Here is a 25,185-nt window from a genome sequence, read left to right on the forward strand (position 1 = left end):
AGAAGTTGGAGTGAGGAAAGAAAGGAAACATAAGGAAGAAAGAAAGTTTAAAACAAGCTGAAAAATGCTCTGTCCCAATGTACACGTGACAGAGGGAGAGTGGTGAAGGTTTGGGCCCGTTCTGGTCATATGCTGTTATGTGATAAGGTTGCACAAGACTTCCTCTTGATGAACTTTAACAGAGGAAAGAGATGAATCTCTCTCTCTCTGCTCCCCGCTCTCTCCCATGCTGTCTTTATGTCTCTCTCTCTTTACCTCTCCTTCACTGCTTGTGTTTATCCTCCTACTCCCGCCATCATACAAGAGAGGAACAGCTGCAGATAACCAGTCTTACCCTCTCCTCTCTGGCACAATAGACAGATTGTACGTCTCCTCCCTCTCCAGCAAGAGACGGTCAAATTAGCGACTCTTCTTAGTTTACAGAAACACACACCTCCTGGTCTTGCACAAATTACGTTTAATCTCTTTCGCTATGCATTTCTTCTATTTTCCCACCAACATCCCTTTAGAAGCACTACAATAGACTAGACTTGCCTGAGGCATATTATAAGTACCCCATTTACAGGAAGGCTGTGGTATATGGTTACACTACTTGTTCCTGTTCTTTTGTCCTGTAAACGTGAAGGGAACAGCAGAGAATGACAGGGTTGAACTGTAAATGACCTTATTCTTACATGGCCGGTGGCCATTTTGGACTTCTGTAGCAGTCAGAGCAGGATGTCTACCTAGAGGACTGGCACAAAACATTAAAACTAGCCAGACTGAACAATAACACAGGGAAGTTTGCAGATGATACACAATGAGTTTCTTTCCTTCAACAAGTCAGGTATTTTCTATATCAGGACACCCCTAAGTTTATTACCACGCTAATACCATAGAGAACCAATCGTCATTTATATTAAATTAGTTTGTACTCATTTAAGCCACTGGTCGCGTCTAGTGCTTTATCAATTAGTTGATTAATGGATGATTCAATTGATTGAAAATTAATCAGCAACAGTTTTGATTAATTTATCAAGAAAACATGCTGTTTCCAGCTTCTCAAATGTGACAATTTGCTGTGTTTTTTTCTGTGTTATAATATTGGGAGCTTAATGGGTTTGAATTTTGGACTGTTTGTTGGGCAAAGCAGGTAATTTCAAGATGTCATTTTAAAGCTGCACATGTCGATATTTTTATATTAACAATAGAACAATGATTGTGTTTAATGTGAAAGCGGTCGCTCATAGTGATGAATCCACAGGGAAATTATTATTCAACTCTGCAGTTCCTCCTCAGATGTTCAGACATTTTCAGCTCAGTGTTTTGGTTTTGCGGTCCACCACTCGGTTCTCTCAAACAGTGCCCAGCTGTTTTCAGCAATAAACCCACGCTACACTACCTGTCCAGCACCAAACAGCAGGCAGACAAAGTCAGCAGCTAACTGGTGAAAATAATGGAGCAGCTAAAGAGCCAGCTCTTTACCTCAGAAGTTGGTCTGAAAATTGGTTTTAAATTCATGACGTGACCACAAACACAATTCCAAATTAATGTTGCTCTTTTATAATAATCAACGACTGCTTTCTAATACGCTAGCTATATCAACTTTATATGGTGATAGGACCCTCTGAATAATAAACTCACATAACCAGGCGTTACAACAGAGGCCACAGAGCATATGTCACTGTTGTGGTTACAGCTTGCTGCGATGCCCCCAGGCAGCCAATAAAATCACTTAATGCAGGTTAAAGACTTAAAGACTAAACGATTAATCAAAACAATAACCAACAGATGAATCACTAATGAAAGATAATCACTAGTTGCAGCCCTGTTTCACCAGTGAGAGTTAGCTGGTAATGTAGCATAAAGAAAAAGCACTATTGCTATGGTTACTTGCAGTATAATAAAATAATAGTGAAAATACTTATTGTGCACTGATTTATGATGGTGGTAAAACTGTTAAGCAGAACTATGAGAAGTCCTGTTATGTGATTTTAATAGATGCTTGCCAACCAACCAGAAGCATTTATTTTCAAAATATGTTCAATTTGAAACCACATCCTTCCTTGGATTCTTTAAATCAGTTTCTTTCTAATATGTTCTCAAGTGGAGAATCTATGAAATGAAAAATGTTGATTTGATTCCCAACATGCATTTTGGTACGCAGCAGTAGGACACAGCTGGGCTGCTCCTCCCACCCCGAGTTTTAAATCCAAATGGCCTCGAGGGGAATGAGGCTAATCATGAGCACTTCCACATGCCTTATTATAATACTGTATTAAACTGTGTAATTTGTATGTGCTTTTGTGTGTTTCCATAGTGATTTATGGTCCTTTTGTGCATGTTCATACATCTTGTACATAGAATAATGTATGTAGTGTCAGACAAAAGTATTTGACTGACACTGTGTGTACTGTGGTAACCTTACAATACAAACACCACTCTGTCTAACACTATCACTGTAACTGTAACGTTTGTTGTTAACTATAACCTACCTTTTACACTTATACAAGTTTTTTGTAAGTGTCATTGCACTGTGTCCAAGAGAAAACGACCAGAAAGAAAAACGTCGGGGGGGGGGGGATGAAACAAAGAAACAGGCGACAGACTTTTAAATGGGAGCAGGATGGAGGCAGGGGATTAAAAGAGGAAGGTCTGCTGCTTTTGTTTTTTGTTTCCCAGTGCCTTGGCACTCTGTGCTCTGTGGTGAAATACACTGCCGTTTGCTGACATGCTGTTTCTTCATTTTCTCAGTGTGGGCGTCTGTGTATGTTTGAGTGTGTACACGCCAAAACAAGAGGTCAAGACCTTCTGAGCTGGAAAATGAGAAGTGGTAGAAAGTTTAGCAGAGAGGGGGAAATAGAGGGGGATGGCAGAGGATTTTTTTTTTTTAAACGAAGGAGACGTGGGGAAAAAAATTAATTCAAATTTGTTTTTCTGATGTCCTGGGGCAGTTTTATGAACACAAGAAGCTGTCTTGCAAAGCCAACAAGCCGAGAGTTGAGGCTCTGGATAAGTAATATTATACTGATGTACAGCCTGGAGGCTAACCGAAGGCTTTCATTCCACATAATGTAACAAGAAGCGCATCAGCTACAGATATCAGACCACTGGGCATGAGAGTAAAGCTGAAGTTGGGCGATATCTCCGTTACCCAGCAGAGTCTGACCTTTGCTTTGGCTTTTAATCAGAGGATCTCTCATACATAACAAACTGCAGATCTCAAGAGAGAGGGAGGGAGCCCAGAAATAACTAGACCAGAGTGTCAGCGTTGTTTCAGAAATCACTAGTTAGCATAGATTTATTTACACAGGAAGTGAGTAGAATGTAATTTAAGATCTAAACGCAAACACCGTACAAACACATGTGACAGCCTACGGGATTTCTGCAACCAAAAAAGACCGAAATGACCCTGTGAATGGCTAGACACTGGAAGACTGGGGGAGGGACAGACAAAGGGAGGAAGAGGGAATACAAGAAAAAGTAAGAGGATAGAGGGCGAGGGGGAGGAGGTCATGTTTCCTCTGTTGAGCCCACTTCCTGTCCTGATCCCAAAATGGTGAGACTGTAAGAACGACATCCCTCTTGACTATTGCAGTCTCTCTCTTCCCTCCCTCCCTCTCCCACACACACACACACACACACACACACACACACACACACACACACACACACACATCAGAGAAACCCAAACCAGCCTCCCGCGGTATTCTACAAAGGAGATGAGAGGGAAAAGCAGGGAGCAGAAAAATATATCCCCAGTGGTCTCTGAAACATAAGGAAGCCTTCGTTTATAGAGGCAGAGAGACACAGGACATTTTGTCTTCAAGTTGCACCGCACCATGTGTGTGTTATGTGGGGTCTGTACACACGTGTGTGTGTTAAATTGAGTTTTATTATATGGTCATTACCAAAACACCAGTGCAGGATAAGTCAATGTGCTTGCCTGACAAATTGATTCTGATCAAACAATTCCTTATGTGATTTATTTAATATTTTGCAACATCATGCAATGCATTTTTTCTTAACGTTTAACATTAATTGTACACATGTTCCTGTACTACTGATTCGTTAAATGTATATATTATTTCTGCTTGGAATGGATCACTGTCTTTCAATTTAAACTGCATTGTTACACACAGAAAAAAATATATAAACAAAAAAGTAGGTGTGTTTGGACTATTGACTGTAGGTTTGGACATGATGTCACGTGACCTTCCACTCTGTACTGGTCATTGTAGTTTGGCACCTGGAATGTAGTTAGTTAATAAATTAATGACTTTACTCACAATTAATTTTTACCCATCCTGAGGTATTTGGCTGCCCTAGACTGGCTGTACAAGTTGCTGTGTTTTCTGAACAATTTTACTTGTACTACACAAATGAATCATCAAGAAGTTAAAGAGGTGGTATTATGCTCATTTTCAGGTTCAAAATCTTAATTAGGTGTTGTACCAGAACAGGTTTACATGGTTTAATTTTCAAAAAACACCATATTTTTTCTCATTCTGCACATTGCTGCAGCTCCTCTTTTCACCCTGTGTGTTGAAGGCTCCGCTCTTGAGCTACAGAGTGATGCATCTTACTTGTACAAAATCTTTGTTGGGAGTTGCACATGCGCAGTTCCCAGGCAAGAACTACCAGCCAATCAGAAGCAGAGAAGGGCGGGTCGTAAGAAACAAGGTAGTGTGATCCAAATCAAAGCCGCTTCAGACTGTGACCGTAACCTAGCAGATGGTACAAGTTACTCACAAGTCCACAACATCATTGTTCCACATCTTACCATAAACCACTACAAAATCACCATATTTCAACTCAGTTTTACATAAAAACTGGCCAAACAATTTGAATGTTTGCACAGTAGCTTTCACATCAGATGTAACTTTAGCATTATAGTTATAACTTTAGCTGTGTTAGCCAACGTTTACAACAACTCCACACTTGAACACTGTTAAGTTACATTGCCGTGTTTATTTTAAATATAATTCACAACCAATAAAGCAAACTTACAGGTTGTGACTGTGAATTTCCAGGCCCAAACAGAGTCAGAGTTGCATCGTCTTTTAGGACTAAACGTTGAACTGTTGCCGGTGTTCTGACGATCTATGCTGCCTTGCCGAAAAATGCTACCATAGCAGGTTCAGGCACACACTCGGCGGTGGTTGTGTTAAGGGTAACTGGCTTCGGGGGGCTGTAAAGTAACATAGCTAGTCAGCTAGCTGGCAGCATCAAAGTAAACAAGGGTCCTTGAATTGCAGAGTTTTGCCTGCCTGCTGAGAATTGCATGCACCTCCAAATACTGCTTTTAAACGCTATTATATTCTTTGTGGGGTCGATCAATGGTGTTAAATGATTCGAAGTAAATATATTATGAACGTTTAGAGCCTTTAATATTTCAATACACTTAGAGCGTATAAGTACCATTCCTTGACATTCAGTAAATAAGTAAGTAAGTGTCTGAAAAGGACCTAAAGAGGTTGATGCATAATTCTGCAGATCAAATTTTGGAGGCTACCTGCCGAGATTTGCATCCACCTCTTTTCTCAGCATAAATGACCGTTATCACCCGCGAGGTGCGTGCAGTTCTCGGCAGGCAGGCAGAATTAGGCACAACACCGGTCCTAGGATTGCGGTCCTGAAACTGCAGCCTCCGGTACTGCAGCTACGTGCTACCTATGCGTACTACTCGTCTGTATGACGGCGGGAGCAGAGGGCTCTGTGAACAGTACACTAGTATACACAGACTTGAGTCCGACCACACATGCTTATCTGTAAAGCTGTATGTGTGCGTGAATGAGTGTGCATGTGTGTGAGTGAATTTGGTCTCATGACTCTGGTTAAGCTGATGTTTCCCGAAGGCTGTTTTGATTGGACCCACAGCTGAACTCTGATATTTAATAATGAGCCAAGCACTCCTAGGTTTCTGCCTCTCCCATCATACACACACACAAACATACAGACACACGCCCACACCCACACATGGAGCACACCAAACGACTGAATCATACAGTGAAATATAAACAACTAGTGGTTCATTAGCTGATGGTTTGACGATGACACATCACTGGACCCCGGGTCATCACGTCGTTAAACCACTTCTGTTTTAGTTCACACTGACAGTGGATTTAACTTTGTGCAGGACGTGTTTTCTCTCTTGGAGTAGAACCTTGAAGGCAGATTGTTTGCTAATCAGGGAAGATGAGAATGACAGATAAACACTTGCACATGGACAGATGATGACAAACAAAACTACACAAGCATGCAATCTGAAGATCATGTACTCGGTGGATGTCTCCCTCTGCTGGTTTAAAAGGAGTAATGCAACACTTTAATACTGAAGTCAAGCCAGCCTCCACTTCGAAAACGACAGTCAAGCCAGCCCTCGCGCTGTTTTGCGATGCGTGTTTTTGCTAGGCTTTACGGTAACATCGTGTCGCAGCACATTTCAAAATAAAAGTGAGCTTCTACTGAACATAATGCAATTGATGTGGCAGAAACGATTGAATAAATAAATAAATGCTAAGACACCACAAGTATCTAAAGAAAATATTACATTCTCACAGAAAGCTTACTACATTCAGCCAAGATTCAAACTCATGTAAAAAGAAAACGTCCTGTTTCCACCGACTCATTTCACTTCACAGTGATAATAAACCACCTCAGGGAGACCCTGATCTTTTTTCTTGCAACTCAAAAATCGGAAGTAGCTTAGTGGTTTCAAAATTCTTCGACACACATACAAAAAACCCTCATAAGACATCATGCTTCAAATTCAGTCTCGCGCACGCGCAGGTCGAGTATTTAATATCAACATAATCACCTGTGACGATGCGGGGCATAGTTTACATAAGCCCACGTCATCATGAAAAATGTCCCTTGATTTTAGTGGTGTGCGATACACTCAATTCCTATGCGATCCACTACCAAGTAATACCCAGGCTGGTATTGCCGATAACGATACCAATACTTTTACATATTTTATTTCTAGTTTAATGTGACCTCCCTCCTCCTGTTTCTGTATTTATGAGAGAAATAATGAGTAGGCTGTAGCCTTACCAATTCAAAATAACAGCTACATAATGACAAGACATCAAACTACTGTCATATTCTTTAATTATAATGAAAATATCCTGCTCAGAACTGTCGCTTCATAACATCATCATATTATTTTGACTTAATCTCAGATGTTTAGCGAAGTTTGAGGTGTTGCCAAAGTATTTCACTGTCTTTGCACACACATCACACACAGCGTCATTATTACCTTCACAGTTAAAATACAGCCAGTCATAACTGCTTTTACAGTCAGCCAGAGTCAGTATTCAATCGAGGGAAATGTAAAGGGCTACAGCGGCTCACTTCAAAGAAGCTCCGTCACAGAGCCAAGCATGATTTTGACAGGCAGAAGGAAAAGTAGTTCCTATCAACAGAGTAGCCTATAATTAGACCATCCTGATGACAGTAAGATACTTATGATAAAACACACACTCACTCCAAATTACTGAGTTTAGATATCGATCCTTTTATATGAGTATCGATCCTAGAGCAGGAAATGTTGGTATCAGAAATATCAATACTTTAGGATCGATCCGCACATCACTACTTGATTCTTCTTGCAGTTAATCCGCGAATGCAGTTTTAATTGAAGGAAGGAAGGAAGTCATATTGTCGCTAGAAGCCCTGCAACTGCATGGCTGGAGCTATGGTTTCGTCCTCCAAGGGCTGCGCTTAATGAGTACGGCTGCGCTCCTAAACCTGCTGTTAGATCGGTGTTTTCACCTGCAATCAGCACGGGTTACGGACAAGCCAGCGCGTGTCTCTCCAGCTCTGGAGTTAGGCTGGCGAGGTGAGTGTTTCCTTATTTAAAAATAAGTTGCTATTTTTAAGTGTGGAGCCTGTTTTCGTGTCTCCTTGACTTTTTCGTTTACTGTTTGTTTCATGCTTAGCGTTGATTCTTAGTTGATTGTAGGCTCCCTGCCGAGTATTTTCGCTCGTTAAGGCATGTCAATTTTAACCTTACCTTATCCTTTGGTAAAGAGTGTCGGCTCCCTGGTAAACTAAACAGCTACATATCTGGGTGATTTTCTCACTCTGATCTGTTACTCTTAAGTTATTTTGCTTATGGGTACAATTTACTTTTATTGTTAAGAGGATGAGTTATTTTCATTTGTCTTCAATAACAAGCAAAGACAAAGAAGGAGCTCACTCTGATCTGTTATTTTGGGTGTTTTCGCTCATAGATAACAGTTAAAAGTAAAGCTGCATAAATATGCAGGGTCCCACCATGTTAGAGACTCATGTTTATCACTCCTGCATGGCTTCACTGCTGCCTGCCGATGGCCATGATGAATGCCCCACATGCCTTGGTGTTACTCAATGGAGAGAGGGGCTGTCCGACAGTCAGTGCATGAATTGCAGTTTTATGCCACAGGAACTGAAGCTAGCCCGTCTAGCAGAGGTGTAAGGACTGCAGCTTGAAGGCCAGTTGCCTTCATCTGGTGTGGCTCCAAATGTGCGGAGTAGGCATAGTCGCCACCCACTTTTCAGGCCTAGAAAGAAAGCCAAGAAGGTGGATGGTTTGGCAGCCAAGGTAGACACATTAGCCTCAGAAATCGCTGAGATTAAGAGGTTGCTCCTTAAACTTAGGACAGACTTGGACAGGGAGAAGTGGAGGCTTCCACCCGTGTTTCTGACACCGGTTCCCAGCAGACAGGGAGTGGGTCCAGAGCAGGCTCAGAGGCTGCCCATGCCACAAATAAGCCAGGTATTTCTGTGCTACCTTCCCAGCCACACATTGAGGAGACACCAAAGCTTTTTCTCACCACACAACTGATGGCAGAGCCTTGGCTGCCATTCAGAATGCCAGCAGTTATGGGCTGGGCCAGATGCCAGCTGTGGAACCAGTTATCGCGACACTCGTGTGTCACCCACTGAGGTGTTGAGACCGGATGCTCGCTGTCCCAGGCCACAGTGTTGCATTACAGATGACTTTCTAGTGAGAGGTTATGATACAGCAGCACGCATGGGCCATATTGGAAACTCTTTTTCCCACCTCGTATTAGCTCTGTCCCAGTCTCTGCAATCCTTGGATGCTTCCATCCAGAGCCTCAGTGATACATCTTTGCAGGCGTTTGCCCTTATGACTAGAGAGCCCCAAAGGTCTTAACGAGGTGCTTGCGGGCAGCGCTGGCTCTGATGCAAGCCAATGGTATGCAGATTCTCTCATATTTGGACAACTAGCTTATTTGTACTCCGAGCCAGGAACAGGCAGAAGACGACGCTGTCTCACTTCTATGTCATGTGACAAGGTTGGGCCTGACTGTCAAGTACTCCAAAAGTTGTCTGATACCCAGCCAAAGGGTTATTTTCATTGGATTAACCCTGGACTCCTGCCAAATGCTGGCCTTCCCAACTCCACAGCGGGTAGAGGCCACACTCCAGCTTCTCTGTCATTTTCAGAGGAACAGGAGGTTGAGGTACAGCCTTTTTCTCAGGTTGATGGGTATGCTGACCTCTGTAACATCAGTGGTGCCGCTGGGCACTCCATTGGCCTCCATTTAGATCCACGGTTACACGGATCCAAGAGAGTCAGGGTGTCCACTTGATGCAAAATCTATTCTTTGACATGTTTTCTGAAAAAATGCACCCATGCAGATTATATACTTTTGCCCGATATTGTGAGTCAATCATACATTATGGCTCAGCAGGACTGCATTCACATGTGTTTGACACATTCAAACCTACATACTTTCCTCATTTCCCGTCAATAAATGTGTGACCTGTCATCACGAGTCAGACTCTTTCATGATAAAGCTGAACATCAATTGTTCAACATGAACTAGTGGGTTTTGAGTGAATGCATTCATAATACCTGCTGGTATAGTCTTTGATATCTGGCTAATTGTTCATACATTTCCAGACTGTACTGTCACAGGGAAAGTAAACTCAAAAGGTTAAGTGGTTTGTCTATTATATATAGCTTCTAAAACCTGGAGAGTGGTGTTAAAGCTATTTTATTGAGTGGGGAAAAAATGATAAATTTTCAAATGTCAAGTCTCACGTAGTGTAATTAATGTCTCAGAATTCATCATTACTAATGCATCATTTACTCCGTAAATTACATGAAAACACCACTGTTATTTGTTCAGATGTCTGTCAACACTAAATGCATGTTTTCCTCTCCACTTGGTTCAAGAAATGAAAATAACCACCTGCAATTAGTCTCATTGCTTGAAGAGGTGAGACAACAACAAATCTCTACAACTTAAGATTTTTATTTTCAATTTAACTTGCAATCACTAAAAAAATAAGTTTTATCTCATCTAGAGACATCTGTAGCAACTCTGCTGTAACAGGACCCAAGAAATTTCTGTTCAAGGTGAAGTATTTTATTGTCAGTGATATCAGCTCCTGAGGACAGAAATGTTATCCTTCGAGGAGACCAACAGCTGTGTCAAAATTAAACCTCCAAGTCTTCTTGTCAACAACACAAAACATTAGATCTGATGATGTCACTGTGGCTGTAAATGGTGTAATGGTGTTGAATTGATAATTTATTGAATGGATCCAGGCGGAGTCAGTGCCTCATTCGGATATTTAAGGTGACACCTTTTCTGTTGGTCTGTATTGACGGTGGGGGATTTGGGAAAAGTGGAGACATTTTATCAGAGAAAGAGTTTAACTGAACAACGCAGAACTGGACTTGGTTAAACTGTTATAGTACAGACAGTATTTACCACACAGCGTTTCAGCATTACCCAACAAAATCTCGAGTTCAAAATTTGCATTTTGATTTTAAATTGCTTTTATGGTAATTTTATTCAATACATATTTAATTTAATATTGCAGAGTTTGAAAGGGCTCTTAGATGGGCAAATATTCAAAAATATTCTGTATTTCTGGGATGCTGTCATCCATTGTTTGTCTATTTTGTTTATTTTTTTTTCTACAGTAGAGACCTTTCTACAAAGCAACTTTTACAATATGTTTATAATCCCCTGAAAAGTAGGGAAACTACACATAATTAGTAATTATTAATATGTAACACTGAGCTAATCTACTTCATCGGGACTGTGAGGGTGTGGTTTGATCAGATTTAAACAATGACATGGGAACCTAAACTAACAACCCCACGACTGTCATCATATTTGATTCAAATGTTGTAAAATCCTGATTGGTGCATGTAAGTACAAAACTTTGTTTTTCCCAGTAGAGCCCAGCCACATTCCAACCAGTAAGAACCGTTCAGACTTTAAACACAAATGCAGAAATCTCTCCTGTGAAATGTTCTGTAGGATCCCATCGCCCAAGCTGATTGAGAAAATATATTTTCCGGGCCTTTCAGACAAGCAAGTCTTTCCTACCTAATAATTTCTTTACATTTTTCTCCAAGTGGTCAACAAAATATTTGTGATTTCTTTTCATTAAACATCAACCCATTTGTTTTGGAGTAAAGACCTGTCTGTGTTTACAAACTGACGACACTTGACTTGAGGTACTTAATTCTTTGGCACAACCAAAGCTTCAATTTAATTCACTCATTCAAAAGAAAGCACAAAAGTCAGATTCTTCAACTTTCATTCTAACAAACCATCATCCTATAGGTACAGGGAGAGAGCTCGCTTTCAGAGCATTTAGTGGCTGGGTGAGCACAAAACTCAACGCAAAACCAACATTCAGGAGTGGTGAGATATATATTCCTATTAAAATTGGGTTAACAAAATGAATCAATTCAAATGAAATGGGTAAGTTAGTTTCCATGATTCCACATTATTGCCTGCACACACTGATGATAAATCAGACTTTCACAGCATATGCATATTGCCCACATCTTAACAGTGGCAATGACATTTGACTAATATGCTCCACGTACTGTCTTTAGAGAAAAACAAGGCTCAGTACATTCTTCAGTCAGTGTAGCTATTTTCAGCAATGCAGTAACACACACACATACACACACACACACACACAAAAATTACAAAATAACGAACAAAGTAAATATTGGCACTTTCTACAGAGGAGCTGAGAGAAGCACAGCAGCAACAGTGACAGGGTGGGGTTTGGCGTGGGTGAAGTGGACAATTTAACTAACTGGTTAAATGGCTAGCAAAGACTTCTCGTAGAAGATGCAGTCTAACACTTTTTATGAAACCTGTTGTCCAGAGTCTGCGTTATCTACAGTGCTGTGACAAAGTTTGAGCACCTCGCATACTGTTTAATCTGGACTCTAGAGCTATTACTGGGTGCACATCACCATCCACAATATGCTCATGTTAACCACATCGCCCTGAAGTCCAACATGGTTCCATTTAGATCTGTTATGAGGTTGTAATGGCTAAAAGTCTGAATTATCCTAATCTTTGTTGGGTGTCATACCTGCCTCTCTCCCCTTGTCTCCTGTCTGTTTCTATACTATTAATTATCCAGTAAAGGTAACTGTTACTCAAAAAGGTTATAGTTTCGCTCTGTTTGTTTGCAGGACATCTCAAAATTGTAAACATATTTCAATGAAATCTGGTGAAATAGGCCGAGGAACACGTGATTTGTTTTAAAGCATTCTCAGCCATTATGGAACATTTTTGCTTTATTCCAACAAACTACTGCACTTGAGAAGACACTGACATACATCTCCTAGAATGAATTTTAGTTTGTAGTTCTGCCTCAAAATACAAAACAAAAAAGTACTGAAATATAGAATAAGGATGAAGGAATCTCCACACATCAGCCAACTCAGAGCACACACAGCACCTTATTAAAAATCTCTTCCTATAACTGTGTTCTCCAGATCTCTTCATTCAAGAAGAGCAATGCGTTTGTTTCCACCAAAACAAAATCAGGTGTCACTCCAGTAAAAGAAAGAATCACCTAATGTGTTGAACATTTTGGAGAACTTTATCAAATTCACAGAAAGCCTTTTTCCCTGAGTTGTTTTGAGGGAAAGACGTTGAATCTTTCATTATGTGTATTCTGTTGGCGTCACACACTAAAAAAAAATGCTTAAACATTTTTATTATTAATATAAAAAATGTTTGCCATTTTTGTGGAGGTCTGCACTCAGAGTGCCTTCTAATATAATTTTAAAAGCATTTATTGATCAATAGCTGCGGAAAAATCAATTTAATCTAAAAAAACAACTCAAGGCATATAAAAACTTTTTCACAGCACTGTAGTCTCCCCCAGAAACCATATGGGCTTTACAAAAGCAATAATGGGGCGCTGTCAGGGATTTCTTTAACTCATAAAAAAGTACAACAATATCTGTATGTGTGGTTGTGTGTACAAAGTGGAGGGTGCAGAGTCATGTGGAGCTATTTGCAGCTGGGAGGCAGATAGTAGGGGTGAAACAGTCTCTCATGGCTGCAGATGTGCAGAGCGGCGTGCGTGTGCAACAGTAACCGTGGAAACCGTGAGGTGAAGTAGCTGACGAAGCCTTCGGGCAGCTCGCCGAGAGTCTCCTGCACCTCAGGTGGCAACTCGTGGTAGTGATGCTTCTGTAACATGCAATGTTAACTGATGTTACTGATGTGTCAAAGTGTGTCTACTTGTATTAAAAAAAATGTCATGTAAGCATGCACGCTGACCTTGTTCCTCATGGCTCTCAGAAGATCTCTGACTGAATTTCCTTTGTATGTCCTGAACCGCCTCAAGTCTGGAATGTGCACAGGAAGAAATGGATTACAAACCAGTGACAGCTTTGTCATCCTGCACAGGTGTAAACAGTGCAGTTATGTGATACTATGTGTGTACCTGTCTGTAGAGGCACAGATATGTGCATCCTCCAGTTGGTTCGAACCACTGCTCTTCCTGCAGTCTCCAGTCTGACCACAATCGGGCTGTCTGCTGGTTCCTTCTCTATGCGGTCACTCACGTCCTACATACACACCAACATACACAAAAAAATTGTTTTGCAGTTCACAGACAGGCACATGAGGCTAAGTAAAAAGGGACACACAAACCACACATCTCCTCCTTGCACATTATTGATTATCAAAAAATAAACATCTAATGAGAGCTGTACCTTTGTGTATCCAGGACCAAGATGAACAAGAGAGATTTAGCACACCTGGAAAAAGAGCAGCTGCTTCTCGGGGTGCCAGAAGAACGGATGTTTGAGCACACAGGTGGTGGAGGGGCGGGACTCCGGCTCAGCGCTGATCATTTGCTCAATCAGGTCCTGTGCTATGACGTCATCTGGATTTGAGGGAGAAATGGTCTTCAGATTTTCATGTATTATATCATGTCTGAATATTCATGTGCAAAACACAACCTGCACCACTATTCTGTTAAATTTTGCAATTACAGCAATGTCTGAAAATTGTACGTAAACCATAAAGAAATTGTGATTATTTAAGGGATCATCATAAGGGGTCAGAGCTCAAGTCATAGCAAGAATCCCAAATCCATAAATATAGATGTATTCAAATCTCTCCAGGCTTAATCTTGAAGAACAAGCATACTGAATTTCTAATTAACAATATCATCATCATAACAAACTACTATAGAGTTAAAACTGGATAAATGTCGTAAATCCCCACCAATTATCTCTACTTAACAAATGCCAGGAATTCCAGGAAACCCGTTTTATTTTTTCGTCAAGGTAAGATGTGAAGGAGAAGTCATAAGGACTCACTGTGTAGATCCTCCATAAAATGCGAGAGTGAATATTCTCCTGCGAGGATGTTGATCTGTCGTCTTAATGCATCACCAAAAGGGTGCTGCCCCTTGCTGACCACGTAGTAGAACACACAGCCTGCTGAGAACACGTCCACTGCCGCTGTCTGCAGAGAGAAGAGGATAACACTGGAACAGAGGACCAAGAAATACAGACACTGTACTACAAAACAAAACATCCATATCTCCTACATCAGAGGTTTCAAACAAGTAATCAATATTTTATAGGACATTTGGCACTTGCTCCATGCTTTTAAATATAAAAGTCCAAAATTTGAAACCGTTTTATCATCTATAACTACAATCCATTTTTCTCGCTGTGGGCCTTTTAGCCAACAAGATCTGTGACTGCTCAAAGCAAGACAATCCTGCTGTATGCAATATGTGTGCGCACCCTACCGGTTTTTTGATAGAAGTTTCCCGCAGCACTTCTGGAGCTATCCACCCTTCAGTTCCTGGTATTCCTGACCGCAAAGAGAAGCTGGTCCGACCATCTGGGATCTTCTTACAGAGCCCAAAGTCAGAGATTAGAGCTCGGACCTGACCCAGCGCACTGGGACCAGAGAGGAGGATGTTTCTAGGCTTCAGGTCACGATGAACTACAGGAAGAGCAAAGAAAAAAAATTTAGTTTTCCAGAAACATCATTTGTGTATACACGTTTCTGTGTACAGACCTATGTTGAGTGAGTGGAGGTGTGAAAGGCCACACATGGTCTGTTCCAGCAGAGTTATAGGATTCAACTCAGGAAAGCAAGATGGATCCTCCACATACTGCAGAGATCACAGACACAAAAAAATGTTTGTTTTGTTGTTAGGGGATGTCTTTTTAAATGACTGCTTCATAACAATAATAAAAGGTCATTTACGAAGGCCCTACAGTACCGACCTGCTGCAGGGTTGCAGCACACAGCTCGATGGCGATGTAGGTGAAGAGGTGATCTCTCTCTGTGCAGAAATATCTGATGACATTCGGGTGTGTGTCAGACTCTCGGAGGAGCTGTACCTCACGCTCTGCTACCTCAAAACACTCCGGCAGGATTCGCTTCACCGCTACTTGGCGTCCATCAAAGTTACCCCTAAAGTCACAAAAACAGAGCATCATAACATATTATGCTATGAACAATAAAGTTGATCTCAGAAAGCCAGTGGTTAGTAATAGTAAAGGACATTTGCTGTTTTTACAGTAAATCACAGGTGTGAACGGTTTAAAGCTACTTTATGTCAGTGGTGACCATTTTTCAAAGCATTCTGTATTTAGTTTGATTTTTGGCTTATGTTCTTTTCCATACAGTATGAAAAACCAACTAGGTATTTTGACATGTCACAGTAGGAAAAGCACAGGTGTAAATTAAAAAAATGATCATTGCTGCATTCCATTTAGCTGCTTAAGTTTCAGGTTCCTGGTATTGTGTATGCTGCCTTACTGTCACAGTGTACTTGGGTACCTGAAAAGAACAGAGCCATTGTTAATGTTATTAGTAACGCCTGTGCTTTTCTACTGTGACAAGTCAAATGTCTTATGGCCTTTTGCTGAGCTACTGAGGCCACAGCTTTTTGAGATCACAGTGACCATTTTGTCACCATCATATTGTGTTCAATATTCATTTTCATTATATACACTCCATTACGAGCGGTTTCTTTAGACAGCTTCTCTGATGGTGTGTTCACGGATGCTCTACAATCCACAATTTGACAGCAGCCTTTCCAATACAACAAATAACCAAAGGTGGTAATAAACAAAAGCCTAACTGGCTGGAAAGAAGTCAATCTCACAACGTGCTTGAAAATGTTTGATAGGAATATACACAAATGCAAAAGCACACCTGTTTTGCACTTAATGATATAAAACATGCAAATCCACTAATATGGTCATTTGATTAGGGCCAGTGCCATTAACTTTTAAAACAGTGCTGTGTTAAAATACAAATCCTCTACCTGAAAAGAAAGGTTCCCGCTGTGCCGTGTCCCAGCACCTCAGATGGACTGAAGGAGATTTTTCCCACCTGCACCTCGTCACTGTTTCCTTTTGAGAGTGGTAGGACGGAAGAATGAAGCAGCAAAAAGTTAATCTCATCTTGATGGTGAGAGAATTAAATCATATATAGTTTGTCTAAACGTCTTGGTGTGTTTACCTGCTTTGGGTTTGAGCCCAGTAGTGCCATTTTTATCAACATCTGAGGTGCTGCTGCTGTGAGTGTGAGGACTCAGTGGAGGGTCAGAAGATTCAGGCTGAGAGTCTGGATATAGTTAAGTAAAGATATATTCTATGTGTTATATATAATATGTGTCTTGCATATAACTAACTTTTCTGTGCACAATTGAATCAAGGAATGAATAATATATTTAAGATTTCTGCTTTGAAGAAAATTCTGCTTCAACGCTACTTTATACATTTTAATAATCCGTCATTCTCAGGTTTAGCGCAAAGAAAAACATTAAATCACTGAACTGGATGCCAAGGTCACTCAATACAGAGAATACAGCATAACAGAGAACTTGTCTTACAAGTTACTTACCACTAGAAAGGTTTATATCAGTAGAAGGGGTTGTCTCTAAAGAAACCAAGGTCACTGGCTGCATGTTGGGCTGCATGCTGGTCTGCATGTTGGTCTGCATGCACTGGAAACGAGACTCAAAAGCCTCCTCCAGCTGCCTTTGAGCTTTCAGCTGCTGTGCCGCACGCTGGAAAAACACACACAGATACAGATCACATGAAATGCTGTTAGAAGATGGAGTCTGAGACACCAGTATTGAGAATATTGAAGAGGATAAATAAATGAAGCTCTTTGAGAAAGATCATCCTTTGCAACACTGTCAATAAAAACAACATTCAGCCCAAATGTCGTAGGAGAAAATTCCAGCAAAAAAGAGAGCTTAAAAAAGAGGCATTTGAAGTGCATACCACCTCAAAATCACTATTTTATCACTATTTAGTGATAAATAATGCTCCATAAATAAATTGATTCATGCATGAACTTATACATATTTCTAACGTGATTGTCTTCATTTGACACATTGGTGCTATTAACGAGTTTCATAGTGTAACACGGTACGTCTGAGCTTGGAACGATCATCACTCTGATAATCCCCTTGAGCTGAGCGAGTGAAATTTCACTATACAAAAAATTAACTTATTATTATGGCTAATGTCTGCAGGCTGGTGCTCAAAATTCTAATTAGATCATTGAGTCTGTAGGGATAAGCTTTGGTGTAAATATGATGTGTCTATCATGTACTGTTGGTATCATTATGACTTAATCTCTGTTTCATCATGCGTACCCTGGCAAAAATGACAGGACATGATAACATCAACAGGAAATCAACAGGGAATTTTGCATTTATTTTGTTTTCTTATTCCTGTTAATAATACACAATTATTAGATCCAAGAGGTCTAAAAAACTTGTTCAATGCATTTCTTTCCTCATTAAACATTTGCAAAGCGGATTCTTTTTAATCCAGTATCGTTTGCATCCATGCCTACTAGCTATAAGTTGTCCTCTTTTCTATCTTTGCTGGCGCATTGCTGCATATCTTGGAGTGTTACAGATAAAGGTAAACAACTCCAGAGGACGCCTTTAATCTCTTGCTAGTAATGTCACTATTGCTTGCTCTACCTATGTGTGTAAACAATCACTGCAGAGGAATTAGTCATACCTGTTCCTTTAGGGGTAATGAAGAACATTCTGGTACATGGGACAACATACTAACTTCAGCAGGCCGAGGAAAAGTAAATGCTCCAAGAAATGAACAATGAAATCACAAAGGCAGACAACTGTTTGAGAGTATCTTGGAATGGATATTTCCCTAACACTTTCCAATAGGGGCGTGCAGTTTGCCACCATTTGCTCATGTCTGAATTAAACCTAAAAAACACACATGCATCTTAACAACAGATAGACATAATCCATGCACACTCACAATGGGGTGTGTGAGCACGAAGGCCAGCCATCCTCCCAGCAGCAGCGTCAGAACAGCCAGAGTAAGACGATCCTCAGTCATATAGACAGGAAGCACAGTGGCCGGTCTCTGGGCCTGTCCTGATGTCCTCCCATCAGTCCCTCCACTATTAGCATTGGTGTCGCTATGGCTACCAACAACTGTCTGGAACTGAAGGACACAATAACAACAACAGGGATAAGAAAGAGTGGAAATATATGATGTTCACTTGTTTTTGTTAAAGGGGCATTTTTCACATAAATGATTTGGTCACTGGAACAGCTTGAAGTAGGCTATAACGGACAGTAATAGCCTGATAGAAGAGGGTCATCGTCTGATTGCATTCCTGTAATTTACGGACCCTCAGGTTTAGACTGCAGTAGTGAAGTAGTTTGGAGCTGTGACTCACGTAGCGCTGGTGGTAGAACGAGGCAGGAGAGACAGGGGTGGCAGAAGGTCGAGGGGGGATTGCCTCACCCGAACGCTGCAGGTTGACAGGGAAATCCCTCAGCATGGTGGTGTGAGCTACTGGAGGGAGCTCATGATGACCTTAAACCCACAAACACACAGATATAATGCATTCAGAGCTGCTTGAATGTTTGTAATGGAGGAATGGTGGCTGTGTGTGTATCTTTACCTATTAGCAGCCAGTGGTTTTTCCGGCTGTTTGTGCTCCCTGGTGGATAACGCACATCAGTGGACGGTGTGATCTCACACTCCCCTCGCTCTCTGACCGTCACTCCAGCCGTCAGTGGACCCTCAATTCGAGCCAAGGTCAGTCCCCGAGGCTACCGTGGCAACAAGAAGCACAAGCCAGTCACGTAACAGCTATCTTGCTATCGTCTCAATCATTATCAGTGCCTTACTGTCCGATACACCTGTCTGATATACTGTATAAATATATGTATGTATTACTATGGGTGTTTGGATAAAGCAAGAGGGAGAATCGCCACAGATGCATCGCCTGGATGTATAAGGAAACTGGGTGTGTGAATGAATATCACAAAAATTTTAACTCACCACTAATGAGATTCCATGGTGGACAAGGGAGGTGGAGGCATACAGGTGGGAGTCTAATTTTCCAACATAGAGAGTGGGTCTTGAAGAAAAAAAAAAGTTAGGTTATTCCCTTGAGTGTCTATCAGCAGGATATCTCAGAAATGTATAAACTGGTATTTATTGGAATGGATAGATTGGGACTGGAAATAACAGGGACATGAAACACTGTTTTCGTTATACTATTGCCACAGAAAATGCATATTTCGGACTGGCTGGCGGGTGTCCCCTAAAACACAAAACCACACAACTCAAACATAGATCCAGCCAACAGTTTAACAACCGCTCTAAATCAGTGCACCACGTGCTGTATAATAAACTGCAGAATTAGTACTTCATGCTGGGTTACCAGTTAACCCTGAGTGTTAACAGGCCTAATCAAAGGATAAACAGACTACAAGCAAACTTTTAAAATGTGTGACATTTTTATACACAGCTTATTTTAGTAGTAGTAAGTGGATGAGTGAGCGTGATGATATAACCAAAGATAACTTGAGAGAGACAAGAACAGATTCAGCAGTTCTTGTTCTTCCTTGTCCATTACATGTGTATGTCAGGATAAGTCTTAGTGTGTTATCACTTTTAGGTGACTGGAACAATGCCTTTGGCTGTAGGAGGAAATTGGAAAAGTGTCGGCCAAGCTTTGTGAAGTCTGAGAGGCTTTTATTTACCAATTTAATAAATGACTCTGTGTGTGTACAATTCCTCTTACACAAGTTGTGTCTGAGCGCTGGCTTGCTCCTTCACAAACTGATAGCTCCATTTCAATGTAGAGTGTGCATCTGCCTGGTCGTTGGCAGAGGAGAAGGTGAGAAAGCGTAGCGTTTCCATAGCGAGGGACAGGTGGGGGGCGTGTCTTAGTGAGTCGCCAGAGTACAGGTAGACACCAACGACAGGCGAGCCATAGTTTTGAGTCCACAAGACGTCACCTGGAAGAAAAACACACAACTTACTGGAGAAGGTAGAGATGAAATAAAGACACAGACCAACCCTCAGACATTTAAAGGTAATAAAATATTCACATAGTAAAAACCACACACCTCTCCCTACCTGACTCTCTGTCAACCGTCACAACAAGACCATCGCCACTCGACACAAGATGGGCCATCTCTGCAAGTACAGGTAGGACAGGTCAGTTTTGGACAAGATGGAATGTGACCCCTTTGAGTTGTTTCATTTCATTGCTCAATCTTGAACAGCGTTTTCAGGTTGTTTTACAACATAAATATTAAACTAAAAAGCACTGCGAGCACACATTCCTGCACCAAGGTTGCACAATCCTCTAAATTTTAATACATTTTAAATCTATATCTCAAACTGAATGTGTATCCGAATACACACTCACAAACACTAATGTGCCAAATGTGCCAAATTTGTTTCATTCAAGTAAGTGCAGTAGTTCATGAGCAAGTAGACATAAAAAAAATCCAGCTAATTAACCTGCCATGTCAGTCTGTGTAACAGAATATATGTATGTGAGAAACGTACTGTAGTCTTGTTTCTCATCATAAGGTGGAGCTGAGTAATCATTGTATGTAGCGTTCCACCGCAGCTCCTGTGTCTTCGTGTCAAACATGGTGACCATGTATTCTGGAAAACAAACAGAAGTTCACAAACAGTAAGCCAAGATGCACGCAAACACCTCAGCCATATATATGTGTGTGCATGTTAGTGGGCACCTGTGCTACATGCCTGTGCGTCCAATGTAGAGCAGAGGAGTATTGGGACAAATGGATTCTGAGGAGGAGGTGGTTAAACTGGTTTGCTTCTCACCCGTTTCAGGATCCACCACGAACCACACATCCTGCTTTTTACCTGCAAGTGCACATACGCACACACACACACAGAGAAAAATATTAGCAAACTGCATTGAAGTATGTCAAATATGTTTCTGTCCGTCTCAGGACACAACTATTATAAAGTAGCTGCTGTATTTCTCTGCATATCTATCTCTCACACACGCAAGTGCACACATAAGGTCTCACCTGTATAGAGAATACCATCAGAACTCCTGCAGGGAGCTGACTGAACCAGCTCTGGGATGGTGAAGGGAAGTTTCTGCAGATATATACAAACAATGGGTTCATAAGGTGGAAAATGACACACACATACACACACATACTGCAGTCATTACCATCAGGCCTTCCTTGTGCTTGCCACCCAGGACATACAAGCTGCCATCGTTGGGATCTGGGAGAAAACCCGGCCTACAAAAAACAACATTCACACATCAGTCCACTGATTAGATTAGGTGTGCTAAATAACAGATCTAAAAATACTTAGCCTGAAAAAAAAAGACAGTTTTGAAATGTTTATATGCGTATGTGCAAACTTGCATGTGCATGTTACTCACTCTGTGAGGTAGACAGGTACTTGAATAATAGGGTCTGAAAGAAATGAAAGAACCATTCCATGAGAAATATTTTTACAAAATGAAAATAAAGATTGGGAAATAGTATTGATATTGATGTGTATGAACCTTCTCTTAGGGTCCACTTGATGTCTCCTGACTGTTTGGAGACAGCATGCAGACTCCCATCCAGTGTTGAGACAAACAGGAGGGATTCTGGGAGCGTTACGGATCTGACCCCTCCAACCTGATGGGTTGCCAGAGACAGAGAGACAGAGAAACTTCAGGCCAGCTGTCTGATAGGGAGTTCAGTCACATGTCATGTATCTGGGATTTCAGCATAGCTTATATACAGCATGTGTGCGTTTGTGTGAGTGGGTGTGTCAGGTCTGATAAAGGTTGACAGTCTAGTACTGCAGTAAGTTTCTGCTCTAGAGCAGGATATCCTTATCCCCCCTCCCAACACAATGCCCTATAATGTGTCCGTGCTTACCGCTCCCATATTTACCCACCAAGGGGTGGCAACTGGCAATACAGAACTGAACAGCACACAATAGCAAACACTGAGTCAAGACATGCAGATAGACGCGCGCGCGCACACACACACACACACACAGGCACGCACGCACGCGAAGTATTAACTTTCTTCAGGCAATTTGGACTAAACGTCGTATCATATCATGGCAACTTTACTGGAGCCTAAAATAGACACAGAAACGCAGTGGGATGCCAATTGCGCTCTCCGCTGCGCATAAATACGCACAGTATTAACAACAACACCACCACCACCACCACCACCACCACCACAAAGAAGGCACACAGTTTAACGTTACCTGAAATAGTTTGCCTTCCCAGGACAGTAGGAGAAGAGACAGCAGCAGGCGTCCCAGAGCCCCTATGACCCCCGAAACACTTTCTTTCATGGCCCTGAACAAACGGAGGACTAAAAGCTATTGAACTAAAAACAGAGGTCGAACTCTCTCTCCATTTCTAGCACGGGCTGGTCTGTCAGAAAAAGTTAGCACCGGCCGTTTAACATCGCGGAAGCAGCGCGGACAGTTAACAAACACGGTGAAATCCAAGCTACAAGTACCGTTTCAGACCCATAACAATAGCAACGCAACGGTTCGTGCCACTATTCCACATTTCCGTGTTGGGACGAAAGCGGTGACGTCAGGAGCAAACTGTCAGGCAAAGAGGTGGGCGGGGCACCTCTGCTCCTTCGCGCTGAGTGACAGGAGGCTCAGCCAATGGGTGGAGAGATATGAAGCAGAAGGGGAGGGGCTGCAGAAACGCCTGGAACACGTGGAAACGCACAGCAGGACAGTAGTGAACACAACAAGTGCGGCTTTTTGTGCAATAGAAAGCAGTGGAGGGCGTCATTGTTTGTTGTTCTCTCTATCTCTGCACTCCCCACAGTCCCATGCATACATGAACACCCACATCTCTGGTTGAAGTGCTTTTACATCAAGGTCTCTTAGTAGCTGTTTTTGAGGTACTATAGCCAACTTAAATTTCGGTTGTATTTCATTTGATGTACAGTGGGTACGGAAAGTATTCAGACCCCTTTAAATTTTTCACTTTGTTTCATTGCAGCCATTTTCCAAAAATCAAAAAAGTTCATTTTATTTCTCAGTAATGTACACTCAGCACCCCATCTTGACAGAAAAAAACAGAAGTGTAGAATTTTGCAAATTTATTAAAAAGAAAAACTGAAATATCACATGGTCATAAGTATTCAGACCTTTGCTCAGTATTTAGTAGAAGCACCCTTTTGATCTAATACAGCCATGAGTCGTTTTGGGAAAGATGCAACAAGTTTTTCACATCTGGATTTGGGTATCCTCTGCCATTCCTCCTTGCAGATCCTCTCCAGTTCTGTCAGGTTGGATGGTAAACGTTGGTGGACAGCCATTTTCAGGTCTCTCCAGAGATGCTCAATTGGGTTTAAGTCAGGGCTCTGGCTGGGCCATTCAAGAACAGCCACGGAGTTGTTGTGAAGCCACTCCTTCGTTATTTTAGCGGTGTGCTTAGGGTCATTGTCTTGTTGGAAGGTAAACCTTCGGCCCAGTCTGAGGTCCAGAGCACTCTGGAAAAGGTTTTCGTCCAGGATATCCCTGTACTTGGCCGCATTCATCTTTCCCTCGATTGCAACCAGTCGTCCTGTCCCTGCAGCTGAAAAACACCCCCACAGCATGATGCTGCCACCACCATGCTTCACTGTTGAGACTGTATTGGACAGGTGATGAGCAGTGCCTGGTTTTCTCCACACATACCGCTTAGAATTAAGGCCAACAAGTTCTATCTTGGTCTCATCAGACCAGAGGATCTTATTTATCACCATCTTGGAGTCCTTCAGGTGTTTTTTAGCAAACTCCATGCGGGCTTTCATGTGTCTTGCACTGAGGAGAGGCTTCCGTCGGGCCACTCTGCCATAAAGCCCCGACTGGTGGATTGCTGCAGTGATGGTTGACTTACTACAACTTTCTCCCATCTCCCGACTGCATCTCTGGAGCTCAGCCACAGTGACCTTTGGGTTCTTTTTTACCTCTCTCACCAAGGCTCTTCTCCCCCGATAGCTCAGTTTGGCCGGACGGCCAGCTCTAGGAAGGGTTCTGGTCGTCCCAAACGTCTTCCATTTGAGGATTATGGAGGCCACTGTGCTCTTAGGAACCTTAAGTGCAGCAGAAATTTTTTTGTAACCTTGGCCAGATCTGTGCCTTGCCACAATTCTGTCTCTGAGCTCTTCAGGCAGTTCCTTTGACCTCATGATTCTCATTTGCTCTGACATGCACTGTGAGCTGTAAGGTCTTATATAGACAGGTGTGTGGCTTTCTAATCAAGTCCAATCAGTATAATCAAACACAGCTGGACTCAAATGAAGGTGTAGAACCATCTCAAGGATGATCAGAAGAAATAGACAGCACCTGAGTTAAATATGAGTGTCACGGCAAAGGGTCTGAATACTTATGACCATGTGATATTTCAGTTTTTCTTTTTTAATAAATTTGCAAAATTTCTACATTTCTGTTTTTTTCTGTCAAGATGGGGTGCTGAGTGTACATTACTGAGAAATAAAATGAACTTTTTTGATTTTTGGAAAATGGCTGCAATGAAACAAAGAGTGAAAAATTTAAAGGGGTCTGAATACTTTCCGTACCCACTGTATATACCTTATACTTCCACTTCACTATTT

The 25,185-nt window shown here is 41.7% G+C and overlaps 1 protein-coding gene across 2 annotated transcripts; it reads right to left on the minus strand.

Moving 5' to 3' along the window:
- Positions 1-11,465: 11,465 nt before the first annotated feature.
- LOC119898754 (serine/threonine-protein kinase/endoribonuclease IRE1-like) lies at positions 11,466-23,174 on the minus strand. Of its 2 annotated transcripts, XM_038712961.1 has the most exons (24): positions 22,823-23,174; positions 22,119-22,236; positions 21,993-22,026; positions 21,774-21,846; positions 21,625-21,697; positions 21,332-21,454; positions 21,128-21,229; positions 20,690-20,749; positions 20,352-20,568; positions 19,604-19,682; positions 19,221-19,371; positions 18,993-19,132; positions 18,566-18,754; positions 17,163-17,328; positions 16,779-16,883; positions 16,582-16,669; positions 15,533-15,722; positions 15,321-15,417; positions 15,046-15,245; positions 14,606-14,753; positions 14,039-14,166; positions 13,723-13,846; positions 13,557-13,624; positions 11,466-13,466 (listed from the first exon to the last, which is right to left on the minus strand). In XM_038712961.1, the coding sequence occupies exons 1-24, from the start codon at positions 22,910-22,912 to the stop codon at positions 13,284-13,286; spliced, it is 2,946 nt and encodes a 981-aa protein (XP_038568889.1). In that variant the 5' UTR covers positions 22,913-23,174; the 3' UTR covers positions 11,466-13,283. The 2 variants fall into 2 exon arrangements, with proteins under 2 accessions (XP_038568889.1, XP_038568890.1); XM_038712962.1 differs by lacking the exons at positions 11,466-13,466; positions 13,557-13,624 and having other exon boundaries at positions 13,994-14,166.
- Between the last annotated feature and the right edge of the window lie 2,011 nt (positions 23,175-25,185).

The sequence above is a fragment of the Micropterus salmoides genome, unplaced genomic scaffold (assembly GCF_014851395.1).
Source record: "Micropterus salmoides isolate LMB-PRFRI ecotype aquatic unplaced genomic scaffold, ASM1485139v1 Ms_hic_scaffold_12, whole genome shotgun sequence".
Taxonomy (NCBI): Eukaryota; Metazoa; Chordata; class Actinopteri; order Centrarchiformes; family Centrarchidae; genus Micropterus; species Micropterus salmoides.

Bases quoted from the DNA above. Each gene is read 5' to 3' on its own strand.
- LOC119898754 (XM_038712961.1), bottom strand. From the start codon at position 22,912: ATGAAAGAAAGTGTTTCGGGGGTCATAGGGGCTCTGGGACGCCTGCTG. The intron at 20,750-21,127 runs GTACGTTTCTCA...CTGTACTTGCAG, and splicing joins TGATGAGAAACAAGACTACA to AGATGGCCCATCTTGTGTCG. The intron at 13,625-13,722 runs GTACACACATAG...TGCACATTCCAG, and splicing joins ATCTGTGCCTCTACAGACAG to ACTTGAGGCGGTTCAGGACA.